The 17,969-nt window shown below is 35.1% G+C and overlaps 3 protein-coding genes across 4 annotated transcripts; 1 reads left to right on the plus strand and 2 right to left on the minus strand.

Moving 5' to 3' along the window:
• Positions 1-47: 47 nt before the first annotated feature.
• LOC111201492 (pentatricopeptide repeat-containing protein At5g13270, chloroplastic) lies at positions 48-2,559 on the plus strand. The gene has a single exon (XM_022693570.2). The coding sequence runs from the start codon at positions 154-156 to the stop codon at positions 2,407-2,409; it is 2,256 nt and encodes a 751-aa protein (XP_022549291.1). The 5' UTR covers positions 48-153; the 3' UTR covers positions 2,410-2,559.
• LOC106372307 (coiled-coil domain-containing protein SCD2) lies at positions 2,485-6,203 on the minus strand. The gene is made up of 17 exons (XM_013812486.3): positions 5,716-6,203; positions 5,424-5,560; positions 5,258-5,333; positions 5,136-5,177; positions 5,006-5,068; positions 4,873-4,922; positions 4,753-4,780; positions 4,574-4,648; positions 4,361-4,471; positions 4,221-4,281; positions 4,019-4,135; positions 3,800-3,921; positions 3,650-3,719; positions 3,398-3,439; positions 3,115-3,155; positions 2,819-2,945; positions 2,485-2,743 (listed from the first exon to the last, which is right to left on the minus strand). Exons 1-17 carry the CDS (start codon positions 6,100-6,102, stop codon positions 2,667-2,669), a joined length of 1,626 nt encoding a protein of 541 aa, XP_013667940.2. The 5' UTR covers positions 6,103-6,203; the 3' UTR covers positions 2,485-2,666.
• Positions 6,204-6,809: 606 nt separating this feature from the next.
• Positions 6,810-15,828, minus strand: LOC125575210 (tyrosine-protein phosphatase 3-like). 2 transcript variants are annotated; one of them, XM_048742360.1, is made up of 4 exons: positions 14,141-15,828; positions 13,984-14,034; positions 13,790-13,862; positions 6,810-7,340 (listed from the first exon to the last, which is right to left on the minus strand). In XM_048742360.1, exons 1-4 carry the CDS (start codon positions 14,980-14,982, stop codon positions 7,155-7,157), a joined length of 1,152 nt encoding a protein of 383 aa, XP_048598317.1. In that variant the 5' UTR covers positions 14,983-15,828; the 3' UTR covers positions 6,810-7,154. The 2 variants fall into 2 exon arrangements, with proteins under 2 accessions (XP_048598317.1, XP_048598318.1); XM_048742361.1 differs by having other exon boundaries at positions 6,810-7,337; positions 14,141-15,822.
• Between the last annotated feature and the right edge of the window lie 2,141 nt (positions 15,829-17,969).

A 17,969-nucleotide genomic window follows, 5' to 3' on the forward strand; every position in this document is an offset into this window, starting at 1 on the left:
ACCAACGATTATTGGTTTCGAGTCTTGACCAAGTTAGTTGTTGTCTGTTACCTGTAATAAAACAGAGCTTTGCTCATTCATTTGGTCGGGAAAAAAAAAAGCTTTAAATTTTTTTTTTTTTTGTAGAAATTTTCATTCTTTCATCAACCAACGATGACGACGATCCTCACTTTACAATCCTCGCTAACCCCTTCACGAGCTCCGGTTACAAAGCACGCGAATTTCAATCAGATTCCGTCGTGGGTTTCTCTGAAATCGAGCACTTCATCTGTAAAACTCGAGCACAAGCAAGGGCAAGTCGAGAATCTTCATCTGGTCTCGTTGTCTAAACACGGGAAGCTCAACGAAGCGTTCGAGTTTTTCCAAGAAATGGATAAGGCTGGCGTCTCCGTCTCTCCGTACTCTTACCAGTGTCTCTTCGAAGCTTGCAGAGAACTAAGGTCTTTATCTCACGGGAGAGTCCTTCACGATCGCATGCGAAAGGACTGTGAGAGTCCTTCCGTGACGCTTCAGAACTGTGTGTTGCAAATGTACTGTGAGTGCGGGAGTTTGGAGGATGCGGATAAAGTGTTCGACGAAATGCCTGACTTAAACGCAGTTTCTAGAGTTACGATGATGTCTGCTTACGCAGGACGAGGGCTTTTGGATAAAGCTGTTGGTTTGTTCTCGGGGATGTTAGAGTCTGGAGAGAAGCCTACTTCTTCTGTTTATACTACACTCTTGAAGTCTTTGGTGAATCCTAGGGATTTAGATGTTGGTAGACAGGTTCATAGTCATGTTATACGTGGTGGATTATGGGGGAATGCGTCTATAGAGGCTGGGATCTTGAACATGTACGTGAAATGTGGTTGGCTATTAGGTGCTAAGCTAGTGTTTGATCAGATGGCAGTTAAAAAGCCGGTGGCTTGGACGGGGTTGATGATAGGTTACACTAAAGCTGGAAGAGCAAGAGATGCTTTGAAACTGTTTGTGGATTTGGTAACGGAAGGTGTTGAATGGGACAGTTTTGTGTTTTCAGTTGTTCTTAAAGCATGTGCTTCTCTTGAAGAGGTTAATCTCGGCAAGCAGATTCATGCATGTGTCGCTAAGCTTGGACTGGAGTCTGATGTCTCTGTTGGAACTCCTCTCGTTGATTGTTACATCAAATGTTCCAGCTTCGAATCTGCTCTTCTTGCATTCGAAAAAATCAGTGAACCGAACGATGTGTCCTGGAGCGCAATCATCTCTGGATACTGTCAGATGAGTCAGTTCGAAGAGGCTATTAAAACTTTCAAGTCTTTGAGAACTAAAAGTGCATCGGTTCTGAACTCGTTCACATATACTAGCGTGTTCCAAGCGTGTTCCGTGCTTGCAGATTGCAACATTGGTGGCCAAGTCCATGGAGACGCTATAAAAAGAAGTCTGGTTGGTTCTCAGTATGGAGAAAGCGCTCTCATCACGATGTATTCTAAATGCGGATGCTTAGATGACGCACGTGCAGTCTTTGAGTCAATGGACAACCCCGACGTTGTTTCTTGGACGGCTTTTATATCAGGTCACGCCTACTATGGAAACGCCTCCGAAGCTCTGAGATCGTTTGAGGAAATGGTGAATTGTGGCATGAAGCCGAACTCAGTGACTTTTATTGCCGTTTTAACCGCATGCAGCCACGCTGGTCTGATTGAACAGGGCAAGCATTACTTGGACACGATGCTTCCAAAGTACAACGTGGCTCCAACTATTGACCATTATGATTGTATGATAGACATTTATTCCCGTGCGGGACTATTAGAGGAAGCTCTCAAGTTTATGAAGGATATGCCTTTTGAGCCTGATGCAATGAGTTGGAAATGCTTTCTAAGTGGGTGTTGGACGCACAAGAATCTCGAACTGGGGGAGATTGCTGGTGAGGAGCTTCGCCAACTCGATCCAGAAGATACAGCTGGGTACGTTCTACCGTTTAATCTGTATACGCAGGCTGGAAAGTGGGAAGAAGCTGCTGAAATGATGAAGCTAATGAATGACAAGATGTTAAAGAAGGAACTGAGCTGCAGCTGGATAAGAGAGAAGGGCAAGATTCATCGGTTTATAGTGGGTGATAAACACCATCCACAAACTCAGGAGATCTATGAGAAGCTCAAGGAGTTTGATGATTTTATGGAAGGTGATGTGTTTCAGTGTAGTATGACAGAGAGAAGAGAACAGCTTCTTGATCACAGCGAGAGACTTGCCATTGCATATGGGTTGATATCGGTGAATGGCAATGCCCGTGGACCTATCAAGGTATTCAAGAATCTCCGGGCGTGTCCAGATTGCCATGAGTTTGCAAAGCATGTCTCTTTGGTTACAGGACATGAAATCGTCATCCGAGATTCTAGAAGATTTCACCATTTCAAGGAGGGGAAGTGCTCTTGCAACGATTACTGGTGACTGGTGATCTTTTAGTGTATGTATTAGTATCTGTAGATACTTTCAGTTGGGTACTAATCAATTTGCAAATTAAAAGAGGGTGCAAACGTGGATACATTATATGTTAAGTAGTGCAAATGCAATGCTTCAGTTTACAAAACTGGATTAACATTTTCTTGACAGCAAAGTACTCGAACCACACAAGAAGAAAGATATACAATACTGTTAAAGTTGTGGTAACATGACTGTTCCGGAATCCTGGGGTCCATGGTCATGACTTACTGGTTGGACCTGGAGGCTTCCCACAATCTGCGTTCTATCCGGCGCTTTCTTAGCTCTGTTAGCCCTTGCTCAACTGAAAATTAGAACAAACCAATTTAGCCCTTGTATTCTCTTTTGGCTAAAAGTAATTTGGTATGTTAGATTGTACCTTCCATGGCGTCATGTGAAGATGGAGAGTGTGCACTCCTGCTGATCCAGAATTGAAGACGTTCTCTTGCAATGTCCACGTCTATGCCAAGGGACAGGGCTCTTCTCCAAAAGTATGTGAGCCAAGCCTGCCAAATGTTCCAAAGGATTCATAGCGTTGAGATTAGAGAAATACCAAGATTGAGAACGAAAAATACTCCAATAGATCCAAAAGTTACATATATGAACAGAAAATTATACTAAAGAGAAGATATAGCAGGGAGCAGAGAAAGCGAGAAAGCTTTTTGGGTTCTGTACCTCCTTGAAGAGAACATCTTCAGACTCTTCTGGACTCAGTTCTGCAAAGAATAGACAGACCAAGGTCAGAATTATCCTCAATAATAACGTGTCTGCACTCTTTGTGGAAGTAGTACATATGAAATGTCAACAAAGAACATTGACATTCAATTTATGTATTTATGGTCCTCAATTTATCAAGAGTTTGTCATTGTAACGTTGTTGATTGTGCATTTTACCAATATATGAATTTCATAACACCATGTTGACCTATAAATTCAGGGATGTAAGCTAAATAACTTACCAAGTGCCTCCAGTAACTTAGGACCACCTGGTGATTTTAACTCTGAAAGAAAACGACGAGAAAATACATCAATTGCATATCAAAGAAGCATAGACATGTAAGATGCCACTTAAAAGAAGATGTTCACTATCATTTTAACAATTTAATGGTGAAATGAATGCTGGCAAAAAATCGCTTTCTCTGGCTAATGAATGAGCAACATACAGTTGTAGGCAAAAACTTAGTTCAAGAAGAGCTTCTACAGAAGCTTACCGGGATCAGATAGTCGAAAAGTATTGGCCAACCTTAGCTGCGCTAGTGTCATAGTTATGGTAACTTCAACCTTCAAAAGAACGAGTAAATTCGATGAGAGAATGAAAGAGAGGTGCATGAACCAAAACGAGAGAGAACATGAGAATAAACCTTTAAAGAAGCTAGCTCCTTCAGACCCATTTCCACAGAGAGCATACTTTCAATATTTCCCTCTCCTGTTAGATCATTTATATCTTGAACGAGCTGGCTCCTCTTCTCGTTCTCCTCAGAATCTGGTCAAGAGTATTCCATAGCCAAGAGATATGCTTACAGTGATGAGAAGTGATCAAATCTTAGAAGAGAAGGTAACAATGACTGAGTGATTGTTACCTTTTTCCCAACTTTCTTCCTTAGCCTTCTGCCCAGCTGATAGCACAATTTCAAAAGGAAGAGGTGCCAGGGATGACCAGTATTCGTACTTGGATGTAGCGATGTCCGAACATATGCCTGAGATGCAAAGACAAATGATGGAACCAATGTTCTAGGTGTGTTACTAAGATGTATGTTTGTTATATACCCATCCAGCACTTACCATATCTGGCAGCTAAGCCCCAGTACCGAGCTAGCCAGCACCGCTTAAGAACAACTTCCTCCTGAAAAGCATACAAGGGTCAGTTACTTAAACCGAACAAAGCTTATGTTGTAAACAGTGGAAAAAACATGAAAACGGACCATCTCTTTTGGGGTCAATATCATTCTGTGTGTCATTGTTCGTAAAGCATTGACTTCAGATTCTGCTACTTGAAGCTGTGCTACTACACCAGCAGCCTCTTGTTTTGCACTCTGAATCAAAAATGAAACAAAAAAACATATAAGATGCCAACATTTTCATTAACTAGCACCTCACCAATAAATGTTACACACTGATGGAACAAAATGGCCTACCTCTACTTGAGCCCGAAGAGCAGTAGTCTCCTTATTGGCACCTTCTCTATTCTGCCTAGCATCTTTAAGGGCAGCCTGTCACAGAGTGAGTGCTAGTAAATCTAAAAGCCACAACAACAATATTTATACTTGAAAAAAACAAAACCATCAGGCAAAAGAAAATCCTGAAGGTGGAGTACCTCTCTCTGACGCAAAGCAGCTTCTTTTCTGCAGCATTGAGACAGTACAGTCATGTAAGCATTTAAAATTCAACAAAAAAAAACGAAAAAATGGGAAGAAATTGTATTGATTTTGACTACCTGCTCAGAAGTTTAGCTTCCAAAGATACGCCTTCTCCCAAAGAAGTAACCTAAAGTTTGTCTCAAATGTGAGAACAGTATTTTATTTTAAAAAAAAAAGCATACGGACACATTTATCTTTGATTCCAGTTACCTGTTTCTCAAGCTCTCTCACCCTGGCTTCTGCTTCCTTGCATCTCTCATCCTCAAGCCTAAGCTGTTAAATACACTCAAACGTAAAAAACAGAGCTACTGTTGGAGATAGATAGAAACCAACTTTTTACCTTTTCAAGAATACTCTCATTCTCCTCTTGCATCATATCGAGCTGTAATGCAAAATAAACTATCAGTTTCCATTTCACAATAAAATATCTACACATCAAAAAAAAAAAGAAAAAAAAAATACTTCATCTTGAAGTGCGGATGCTTCATGCTGATCTTTCGAATCTTTTGCACTAAGATGCCCAATATCAGGTAAAGCCCTGCCAATGACAAACAGTTTCCACTCATGAACACAAACTCAACTAGTTGCAAAACTTTCAATTAAGATAGGTTGAGGATTGGATCTTCACCGCTTTTCAGTCTGTTGATTCTTAGGAGTTACAACTGGTAATGGAACGGTAGCTTGGTTCCTTTGGGACAGTTTGCTAGGCGGAACAGGTGGTTGTTGTGATGCTCGAACAGACACGACCGGAGAGTTCCGAGAAAACTGATTATTCACAATCAAATCTCCAATTAGAACATCTTTATTAGTTTCCTTTACCACTAACATTCCTAAAATGGTAATAATCAGGTCTCAATCAATATCCAACATTCCAAAAATAGAAACTTTGAGCAAACTTGGGGTCAAGTCAACAGATTTACCGCAGGGGAGGAAGATCTACCGATCTTGGGAGGAGGAAGAACAGCAGCAGCAGCAGCAGCAGCAGGTCTAGGTTTAGTAGAAGCATTGTTTCTCGTGAAGGAGAGAGGAGGAGCGCCGTAGCGGAAATCTAGGTCATCGCCACCGACATCGTCGTCGTCTTCGTCGTCGTCGGTGGTCTGCGAAGCCATGACCTTGGCGAGCCTCTGAGCCGCGGCTTTGGCGGCCACGTTCTGAGCTCGCTTGACGTTCGACATTCCCGTGACGGAAGATGATCGGGCGTGGTGGTGACGCGCCGGAGAAGAAGGTGCGGCGGCGGCATTGGGGGTGCCGGAGTCGCCGTTCCATTGGCGGAAGTAGCTGGGGCTTTCGGTGCGTGCCCGTTCCATCTGGAAGCACGAGATGCAGAGACCTAGATCTTGTTGGTGATGTTGTGTTTATGGAGGAGTCAGACAAAAGACAACTTTGTTTTTTTTTTTTTGGCTAAGCAAAGTTTGAACAGAACAAAGAGAGTTTAGTTAAGTCTAATTCTGATTACTTATTTACTCAAGGAGTAAAACTTAACAGTGGGATAACTTAACTGTCTTGAAGGCACGTGGGTAAATAAAAAAACTTGATAGAGAAAACAGCAAAGAAAATTACTATTTTAAGTATTTCTCCCACTGAAATTTTAAAGTTTTCGATTTTTTATATTGGCAAGAAGGTTTATCTACAACGAAATTTCACTAAAAGCTTTGAGGATTGGTGTTTTGCAGATTGTGTCGTAATCTTGATACGCAAAACATGTCAAGGCATAGCGTATTAGAAATTTAGAGCATTGCTTGGGGTAAAATGTGAGCTTCCTTGGGCCACGGCCATATCCTATCTTGCTGCTTGAAAATTAGATATTGGGTTAGTTGGATGCTAAGAGTATCGAACCTTTCCCACAAGGCCTGAAATTTATATAATGGCCAGTGTGGTATTGAGTTGGTACGTTGTTAGGCCTTAAACAGGCCCATTTTCTTAGACAGAACATACAAAGAAGCAACATATTTTGAACTACGTTAAGAAAAAACAAGTCACCTGGCAATATATAGCACGTAACAGTAAGTAATAATAGGATGAAAAATAATGCTTATAAATATGGAATACATCTTTTTCATGCGTTAATGTTACTCGCAGCCCCAGAAGATACATCAATAAAAACATCAATCAGGGGCATGCATACTCCTACTGAATTAGATACTCATTTGTTCTTGATAGATCATTCGACAAATCGCACAAAAAAAGGCCTCAAGGAGATATAAATAATCAAAACCACCCGCCAAAAAAAAGAGAGGGAAGAAGACAATTGAAGGTGTTGAGTTAAAAGAAGAAAGGGTGGGCAGTTGTTTTTATTGAGAATAATATGGTGTTAAAAATAAATAAAATGGAGAAAATATTATAGGAATATATATGATAATTAAGAAAGAGTCCTACCATAATGAAGGACCATGAGATGATCAGAGGTAGATGAGTTTGGAAGCAAAGTAATAAGGTTTTGTGAAACAGAAGAATTGTCTCTGCTTCCTCTCCAGATTGTATCTCTCACGTGTTGTAGTGTCAACACTGGCTCCAGTTCTTGCCCTCTGCATCTTATCTCTACCTGCTTTTCGTTTTACGAAATCATAATATTGTTAGTCCTATTAAAAACAGTAAAAATTAATTAGGCGGTTTAGAGTTATTCACACAAAAACATGGACCAAAGCTAAAAAACAATTAACATTGAAGTATCTACAGTTTCTAGGTATATATGAGTATGTTACTATTTGATGTAATTAATGAGATCATTGCATCGTAGAGGTGACGGAGGGAGAGTGATGGAAAATGCGACGTGTCAAAGTGGCTACGCAATGCCGTAATTATGTCATCTCTACTTTACTTCCAAGAGATTCATGTTTTTTTCTAACACGATTGCTTTTAAAGAAGAGCAACACCAACAATGACTCCACCACTTATTTCACATATGATAAATTAAAGAAAACTATGCAACACATATTCACAATATAATGAATTAACTTGATTATAGATTTGAAATTTGAATGGTACCCACGATGTCCAAAATCTCAATCATTTCGTGTCCCTACCCTTTTTCTACCCGTAAATCGTAATGCATTTTTCAATGACTTTTCGAAATAGACTTTAATGTTATGCCGTAGTGATGAGTGTTCAACTCATGGTAAATAATATTTTATGAGTCCATTTCAGGTTAAATTCTAGAACTTTGTGTTCCAATTGAATATCCAAGTGTACACAAAGCAAATTAAACGTTATAGAAACTATAAATCTATCTTTAGATTCAACATATGTTTTCAAACGTGTCAAACCATCCTAACCCATTCCCCTACTATTATTTATTAATATTTCCTCCAGCTCTTATACTTAATAGCTTTATTTCTTACAATATTTTGGTATCTGTAAACTGAAAAAATTACGTTCTAAAAGGATAAAGTAATATAAAAGGATACTATACGCTGAGAAGTATCAGAGTTTTCTAAATTGATGAAGACACTAAATGGGACACTATACCCCACGAGAGAATTGCCATCATCTCATGCACGTCTTCTCTTTACGTTTTGATGTCAAGTTTGCAACCCAAAAGCATTTAAGTCACAAGTTTATGTTTTTAGTGGGAATAGACACTAATTTCATTGTAATATAGTTGATGCTGTTAGATACGTTCAAATATTTGATAACTACTAAGATACCAAATGGAACGGTTGGGATAAATTACTATAGTATCTGGTTATCATATGAAAGTAGTGTTCTATCTCACATATCAACATCTTAATATTTCTATTTTCATTAAGGGACCTACATACCTAATAATAAACTAATGCAAAATTGAATACAAAAATAGAGACCATAGAAGTCGTAGTCGGATATGCATATATACTAAAATGTTTTGCATGCATCGCATCACTAACTTAAAAGGAATCATGTTCATGGCTCCTTATCTACCCTTTAGTGCCACTTTGTTTCTTTTTTTTAAATGTAGTTTTCTTTCAGCAAATTGCAATGATTCTGTGTTGTTGAGAGCGACTTCATGCATTGCTTTCCCCCCACGTAAAATACATTATTTATCAATATATGCTTATATATAAGTTGCTTACCAGCTTGTCAAGTTAAAAACATTTACTAGCCTACAAAATCGCATTGGCATCTCTATATACTCTACAATATATACCTAGATTTTGGAGTCAAAGCGATTATTTGTGAGACGTGCCTTTTAGATTTTGCATGGTCAAGTTTGTATTGTCAATCTATCATGAACTTATATTTACACTATTTGAAATCTGCTTATAGTTAAAACTCATAACATCTCGATAGACTACATTGTGCTAGATATGCTATTTATAACGAAATGTTAGATAAATTAGGATTGTGTATATATATGGTCCTCTAATATATAATAAGAAAGTGCAGCACTTAAAGGATATGAGTATGATTGATGGTGAAAAAGGTCTTTTAAGCACCAAATTTATTAGGGGTTTTGTGAAGAACGGGTCCTACACGAGACACTAACAAGAATAGCTAAACCAAGGGGAGAGAAATATATCGTTGGTGTTGATGAGCCACTTCTAACATAAGCATGACGGTTTGTCTAAGCCTCAGTTTATTCTATGTTTTTATTTTACTTGTATATGGAAACAAGTGTTTTTGAAAGCCGTATTTATAGGCATCTGGTCTAACATTTTGAAAGATCATCAAAAGATTTTTTTTTTCTTTTTACGATGTTTTAACCTATATGAAATATAGGAGAGGGGAACTATATACTCTACGTACAAATTTCATGATATATAAACTGAAATGTACCCGGCATTCTAACCAAAAAGCTTTCCGGATTTTAAAATCACTCACGTTCTACGGATACGCAATCAGACTGCTGATTTTTTAGCTAATTAAGACTGCTAGATCGTTCCATAGGGAGTTGTGTTTTATTGGTTGTTCTATTCTGGTTTGGTTACCTAGACCACTTCAAATTTGAGTAATATAATAGCCTTTCGACGTCAAAAAAAAAAAAAAAAAAAAGCTTCTATCAATTGGCTCACCAAGAAAACAAATATGATCTAGTTTCTGAAGATAATTTGTATTTCCTGTTTGCGTATAAATTAACAAATGTCATTGTATATTCTGGTTATCTAACAATTCAAAAAACAAAAATGACAAACTAGTGTCTTATGCTCAATTTACCCAAAAAAGGCTGAAATAACTTTTAGATACTTTTAGTACATATTAGAATAAATAAAATATAAGTAATTGTCATTTGAGAATAATTATTTTAAGGAATGAGACCTAGTTCAGAAAAGAATCATGTGGTGCAACGGAAATTGAAATTTATGGTATACTTTTCGCTTTTATAACTTTTTGTTCTCTTATACGTCTAAAAAGTCAATGGAGACTTAAAAGAGGGGGGGGGGAAATGGAAGAACAATGCCACCACGAAGTCAGATTATTGCTGCCTAATCATTAAAGTCAGATTTATTATACACTCTTCATACCTATGCCCTGCCCAACTCTATTATACACACACATTCACATCATTTTACTATGTAAATATTTCACACATATATGAATGCACATAATTGCAACTTCAATGAATGATTCTATGAATGGCCGTTTGACACAAACGTCAAAAAAAAATGAATGATTCTATCAAAATTTTTTTTTAATTAATGATGACATGTGGTCGCAACCATATTTTGGTTAAAAATATTTTACTAAAATTTAAAGATAATAATTTATGTTTTAAAAAATTAGATTTCATAGTTTTACACATATTAAATTTATGTCATAAATATTTTTTATCAATTTTCAACACAATTAAAATAATATTAATTTAATTACTTTTAAAAATATAGGATATATTATAATTAAATGATTATAATTTATAAATACATACACAAAAATTACTTTTTTGAAAATAAATATTTTCAAAACATCTATTTTTCATAGAACGGAATTGAGTAGTCTTTAGATCTATATATATATTTTTAACTGAAAATACACAAGGCACTGAACTAAACTATATATTTCTGTAGATCTTTTGCTCAAAAAAAAAGATTTGCTCAAAAAAAAAATATTTCTTTAGATCTATATTACCAAACTGATATGACGACTAATGTTCTCCTTTTGCTATTTGTATATGCGCACAAAAATGTTATTTTATCATCAAATTACAATTTCCATCTGCCGTATAAGCTATTTTTAATTAACATTAATATGTACCTTGTACTGATCCTTTTATGTTGTTTTCATTTTCAATAATTTCGGATAAATGGACAAGAAATAAACAGATTGTCAATGAAAACTTAATTATTTGATCAAGATACGGACACAACAATATATATATAAGACATGCATACCTACATATAGTTTTATATTGATTCTCTCGTCCTCTTTGTCATACTTCATGAATCATGACATGGCTTAATGCAACAAAACAGAAAAACTTAGTGATTTGAGTAAATCATAAACATTGAGTTGACCTAAATATTATAGTTTATTTTATCTCCGTCCAGATTAATTATAGCTTCTGAAGAATGTTTCAGGAAAACATGCTTACAACAACCTGATATATTTTATATTCCAAACAATCAAAGATCGTCATCTCAATTAAATTGTCTTATCCTCTTTTAAAGATTTTGTTTTTATTTATGTAAATGAGACCTCTATATATATATATAAACCGTGTGCAGTTCTAAGTACTTTTCTATGCAATGTTCGATATATAAGTGCATGGATCAACGCAGGTTATCAAATTCTTCTTAAAATTAAGATAAACCTACGTGTACGGTTGGATTTGTGTCGGTTTATCTAAACGTCTCATGCAATCTCGTGGACTCGTACGGCGTCCAAAATACTCCATTCATCTGTGTGTGTGACTTTCAAATTTGTTGTAATCGATAAAAAGAGAAAAAGGGCTCACGTATCAAAAGCAATAATCATCGTCTGCTAATTATCAAAAGACCATTAATGACGTTTCATGCACATTAAGTTTTTAAACATTGAATTATCATATAGCAAAAAAAAACATTGAATTATCCCCTCGCACGGAATTAGAAGTATCCATCTTTGTAACTTTTATTCGTTGACAAGAAAAATGTAATTATTAATCAGGAATCATAAAAGTTATAGCGAATCATGGGTAAGCGAGCGCATCAATGCACACAAATCAATGATTAAATTTGCACGAGAAGCATCGTACGTAATACTATTAGGGATTGAATTCTATTTTTTCACCAAAAAATAAACGGAAAGGACACTTTTTGTTTCATGAATTCGACTCGTAAGGTTTCAAAGTCAGCATGCATATGATAGGAACTTACTTTACTGTATCCATCATTCGAGATAATAACTAGCTATGGAAGAAGCGTGCGATATAGATATAGTCACAGTTATACGTGTATTTTTTTGCCAAGTATATGTATGTATGTATATATGTACGTATGTGACATATATAATTCGATTAGTTTCATGAACCGAGTATTTCTAAACGATGCGGTATGATGTCATATCAGTACCTATCCAAACTAGATAAAACTAAACTAAATGTTTTGGTTACTATCTCTCAAACTAACATACGTCAATAAATGTTTTCCGCTGCATTTAAAAACGTAAACCAGAACTTATATAAATGTTTTGTAGATTTGATTTAAGACTACACTATCCTAGAGTTTTTAGGAACCATACAATTAGCTATAGAAAAGTAATTCATATATAGTAAAAGGAGAAACTTATTTTTTTATTTCTTTCACACTTTATACCGATAACACGTTTTGTTTTCGGATGTTTGGGTTTCTAGTTTCCAAAAGATTAGAAAAGCTTGATACACAGCAGAACATCTATAAATTAATACTCGATAAATTAATAATTTTTATGAATTAATAAATTCCATCGGTCTCAACTTGGACCGGTTTAAAATTTGACACAAATCGATAAAATAATAAGATAATAATTTTTTAGAAAATTCTATATAAATATATGGTCCAATTAAAATTATAAATTAATAAATTATATGTATACGTATTTTATATAAGTAAAAACCTATTATTATATGGTTTGTATTATATTCACAATGGAATTATCTTTATATTTTTTTAACACTTGATATATTTTTGATGAGGTTTAGTAATATTATATCTAAAATCACATTTAAGTTCTATGCAATTTATACTATATACACCAAATAATATAATAAAATTAATATAAATGTCAAATTTCAAAAAATAACAATTAATGTCTATACACTAAAATCAAATATTTGTCTTATCTTAGAATGAGTATATCTTAAAATAAGAAATCTAAATAAAGAAATTTTTGTAAATTAATATCTCTATAAATTAATAAAATTTCAAAGTTCCAATATTATTAATTTATAGATATTCTACTGTACATAGTTTTGAAATGTACTCAAAACACTTAACACAGAATATTTTTACAAAGGAATCGGTTTCTAAATATATTTTTTGAATAATTAAGTAGGTTAGTAGATGGATGGATTGTCATACAATGTATAAAGAAATAAAGGGTGCACTCATCTCTAATGATAATTTTGTACGTCGAACACAGTAGGCACTAATTAACTAATGGCTCCGTAACTCCGTTAATCAATTGCCCCTAAACTATAAAAAGGAGCAAGTAAGACAAACTCGAAAAGGTTGAAAATCAATTTATGGATAATAAGCATATAAAAACAAAGAAATAACAAAACGGCTTATACCTAGCAACGACATCTACCTGTGACCTAATTAACATGGAGACACTTTTGTGGCAATTTAGTTCCGACGTTGTTGTCATGTTTCTCACACCAACCCCCATGAATGTACCCTCTCCACGTTTTCTTTTTTTCTTTTACTAATATGTTTCTGTTTTATCGTACTATTTCTGAACATCTTATATGCTTTAAAAGTATTTATGTAAAGTTTTAGATTTTTTGTTTTGTTTTTTGAAAGCAACTAAGGAGTTTGTAATTACGGCAAGCAACGTGTACATGGAATCTAGAACAATAAAGTTAAAGAAAGTGAAATTAAAGAGTTAATGAGATATGTAAAAAACCTGGGATTCGTGCTCCAATCTCAACTTGCTCACCAAATATTTCATCAATACTCGAACAGTCATCTTCCCGTCCCTACAAAATCCAAGAACACCAATATTAATTAGCCAAAAGCATTTGATAAAATTGACGTCGGTTTATCTGTCATTCTTATAGTATATACTCAGAGAATGGTAGAATCTTAATATACACTAACTTGATTCTCAAGTAGCTCTTGGGTATCTGAGGCAAGAATGGTTCTCTTGTCCTAAGATGTTCACCAAAACAAAGCCGCTAATTAGTACTTTAACAAATAATTCTAATAAAATAAATTATAGAACAAAGTCTCTAGGAAGTTAACATTTAGCACTTACTGGTTTTGAGAAGCTTGAAGGAGGAACCAAATGCCCGAATGGGATCGCCTGGGAGGATCGATGACTCGAAAACTCGAGCTTGGACCAGCCACCACATCCGGATTATTATTATTATTGTTCCCTATTAACTGGTGCTGAAAATTGGAGCGACCAAAGTAAGGTCCTATGAATGGCATCATCAAAGAGGTAGATGACGATGATGGTTGCACTAGGTTTTGTGGGACAAAAGGCGTTCTAAACGCAGCAGCCGCCCAAGAACCAATCGTCTCCTGATCAGGCCTGGTAGGGAACATTAATGGATTAATCATCATCCCTCCTGGTTCATGCTGATGATGAAAGATAGATGACATTAATGGAACATCAACTCTTTCTTCTCTATTTGAACCGCCAGAGTAAAGGTTAAGCTCTAGAAAAGAGTCTCTCCCAGCCGTTTGATTGGTTTGATGTTTATTGTCAAGATCCGGTTTAACATCATCCTCGTGGCCTGTGCTTAACCGGAGCCATCCTTCTTGTCTCATCTCATGATCTTCGGCTTCATTCTTGGTATTATTATCATTATTATTGTTATTGTTGTTGTTGTCGTGGTCATCCTTGGAACTTAACCTAGAAGTAGTACTTCTCGGTTCTTCTTGATCGGCCATGAAACTACAATCTTTCCTACAAACTTGGTAATGATCAGATCCTAAGCGAATGTCTTTCTTGCTGTTGTTGTTGTTGTTGTCCTCGGAGAAAGAAGAGAAGTGATGAGCTTTTTGTAATAACCTCATAAAAGCAAAACTATTGGAAACCCCACATGAATGAAGAAGCCTTGTTGAGGAGGAGGATTCAGCATCAACAACCATGGCAGAGTCCTGTGAGTCGGAGAGGAGCGAGACGAAGCGTTACTGATGATCTCAACATGAGGGGAGATGGAGGAGAGAATATATAATAAATTAGGGTTCTTAGATGGAGACGAAAGATCAAGAACTCGAGGAATGGTCAGAGACCGGAGAAGTCATGGAGCTCTCTGGAGAGAGAGAGAGAGAGAGAAAGAGAGAGAGAGAGACTATATGTGTTTTAATGATGAGAGAGGACTAGAGAAACAATAAATTCTGAAAATCTCACTTTCTATCAATTCTCGTTGTTTGGAATCTTGTGTGAATGAAATTGATGCAGAGAATAGAGTAAGAGAGAGAGAGAGAGAGAGAGAGAGAGAGAGAGAGAGAGAGAGAGAGAGAGAGAGATGCTAATCTTGTAATTATACAGAGTAATGGGCACTAGTTATATGGAAAGCTTCTTATGCGGTCAATCTCAGTACATATACATTATTTTGGTGTCATCTACTCTAATACACACGTATTTTCTTTTTTCCTTCACCACATATACATAAGCATTAAACAACAAAAAAAACGAACGATGATTATCAGAATTCAGTTTCTTTTTGTCTTTTCAAACGTATAAAGTACGGAATACTTAGAGAATTACGATTTGAATAATGCCTTCGAATTTTCAATAACTCTTTTGGTTAATATTTATAAAGTTTTTAGTGAGTTAAGAATAGATTAAAAATTTATATAAACTATTTGTCTTATTTTAAAGGTAATATTAAAATAATTAAGTTATATAGACAAGAATTTTATGAAGATATTTTCTAACTCTTTTACCCATAACTTTGTCAATTCATAATACGAATATTTTTTTAAGATATTTCTATTTACAGTCGCTCCCAATTGCTTATAATTATTCCAAGAACACGATAGATTGGTTCACAAGCCTTTTTTAAAAAAAATGATAGATTGGTTCACAGTTTTCCATATTACTTCTTCACAAATTACAAACATACACATAGAAAAATGGGGATATTGGTAATATTGAACCTAGCTAGCTGCATGGAGGACTCAATCCACGATGATATAAAACAATATAATCAAATAAAACCAGCATATTACCTGCGTCATCAGGCCAACCAACGTTTTGAGATATTTCTCACACCTATTCAACGTACAAAAGATATTAATACTACAAGAGAAGAATTATAGTGGTATATTCCTCAATTAATGTATATTATCATTACAACTAATAACCTTTTAACGAGCATATATCATGCGAGACACAAATACAGATTATATCACGTATATTCAACAGACTTCACATGTTTACTCATGCATATACTTACTCGACACCATTTTATAACTTCGAATTTCTTACATATTATTGGCTGTCCCAAAAGAAAAAGAAAATTTATTATTAGTCCAAACTTGTCGTATTCGTCGTACATGATTCAGCAGATGCAAAACCTTTCTCGATCTCGCATGATAGTATGTACTCACACTAATTCAGTAGTTCTATCGTCGCTTATTCAGATTAAACAACCCGTATCAAATACCTCTTATTACATTTTTTTTACCAAAATTATTAGTATATAATATTTCATCCGTTTCTAAAAGATCCATATTTACATCTGTAGTTCTATTCTAAAATATTTCTTAAACATTAAAATAAGAAGTACAACTACTACACAAGTTACAAAACTACAGCTTGAACATTCACAATCACAATTCACAACGTATAACTAAAGAAATACCAATCCTTTATCAAAAAAAAACTAAAGAAATGCCAATCAATATTGTCTATTGTACCTTAGGAATATATATAAAAGGTGGTGTGACAAATATTCTAACTAGGAAAATATTCTACGAGTTGACCGAGTAAAGTTATAATTAGCATATTATACGTAAAATTTGTTTTTGTTTTTGTTTATGTGTGTTGTCTTTACTCTTTAAATAGACAAAGAAAGTTGGCCTTTTAAAAAATGTTTTTGGTATATATATATGGGGTTAAATAAAAGCTGGGATTTTCAGTAAAGCCAGAAAACGAGAAGAGTGGAGTGCGAGGCATGATGACATTAGACCTGTCAAAGTTCAATTATTAAGATATGAAGTGTTTTAATAATCCCAAGGATGGTAGTTAATTATTCCTAAATGAAACTAGGAATATTTAAGTCAGAGATTAAAAAATACTCCAAAAACGCTTGAAGGAAATTTGGCATGCACCGAAAATGATGATGTTTCGGTTAAAAGCTCATTTCCCCAGATCATACAGCAAAACCCACAGACCCTGTGATGCTTGTTTCTCATCAAATTGTACTTCTACTAAGAACCATGTGCTACCCAACAATTTTATGTTAGTACGTTTTTATTAGAATAGGAAAAATTAGTTGATCACAATCTACTGAAAGTTATTTCTTGTTGATATATACTGCAATTGTTGAACTTAAGTGGTTAGAAAATGCTCAGTGTTCGGGATATTGTTTCAGAAGAGAAGTCACTAATATATCGATGTCAGTACAAAAGCGAAGAAAGACTTCAGGTTATTCTGAAGATGGATTATGTTTTTTTACTATTCATAAATTGGAAATCCATGATAAATTCGAACTTAACATCGTATCAGAGTATCATATCAGAGTCCAGTTACGATCCATTACCCGTACCCATCTGAAATATATGGTCCTCCGGCTGGACCAATTGTCTTAGTTAGTCAGTGTGACAACGATACATTTTCAATCAATTTTGTTTTCATTTTCGTAGCTTCATGCTTTCTTCTCTTGTAAACATTTTCATTTGTTTTTATTACGAGCCATGAGTAATTACCGTATTTATATGGGTTAGGTTTAAATTTAGCTATGTTTCGTGCTGGTTCTCCAATATATTTTTCACTCTAAAATATAGTTTAGAGTAAAAATGCTCCAATAATACTATATTTCTCACTCTATAATAGAGTGAAAAATAAATTACTCCAAATATAAAGTAATTTTTTATCACTTTATTTTCTACTCTAAATATAGAGTACC

This window comes from Brassica napus, chromosome A10 (assembly GCF_020379485.1).
Source record: "Brassica napus cultivar Da-Ae chromosome A10, Da-Ae, whole genome shotgun sequence".
Lineage (NCBI taxonomy): Eukaryota > Viridiplantae > Streptophyta > Magnoliopsida > Brassicales > Brassicaceae > Brassica > Brassica napus.

Excerpts from the sequence above, each read along its gene's own strand:
- LOC111201492 (XM_022693570.2), top strand. The coding sequence starts at position 154 with ATGACGACGATCCTCACTTTACAATCCTCGCTAACCCCTTCACGAGCT.
- LOC106372307 (XM_013812486.3), bottom strand. The coding sequence starts at position 6,102 with ATGGAACGGGCACGCACCGAAAGCCCCAGCTACTTCCGCCAATGGAAC. Across the intron at positions 4,282-4,360 it reads TATTGACCCCAAAAGAGATG|GAGGAAGTTGTTCTTAAGCG; the intron begins GTCCGTTTTCAT and ends TATGCTTTTCAG. Across the intron at positions 3,440-3,649 it reads TTTTCGACTATCTGATCCCG|AGTTAAAATCACCAGGTGGT; the intron begins GTAAGCTTCTGT and ends GTTTTCTTTCAG.
- LOC125575210 (XM_048742360.1), bottom strand. The coding sequence starts at position 14,982 with ATGGTTGTTGATGCTGAATCCTCCTCCTCAACAAGGCTTCTTCATTCA. Across the intron at positions 14,035-14,140 it reads CTTCAAGCTTCTCAAAACCA|GACAAGAGAACCATTCTTGC; the intron begins GTAAGTGCTAAA and ends TGAACATCTTAG. Across the intron at positions 13,863-13,983 it reads AAGAGCTACTTGAGAATCAA|GGACGGGAAGATGACTGTTC; the intron begins GTTAGTGTATAT and ends TGGATTTTGTAG.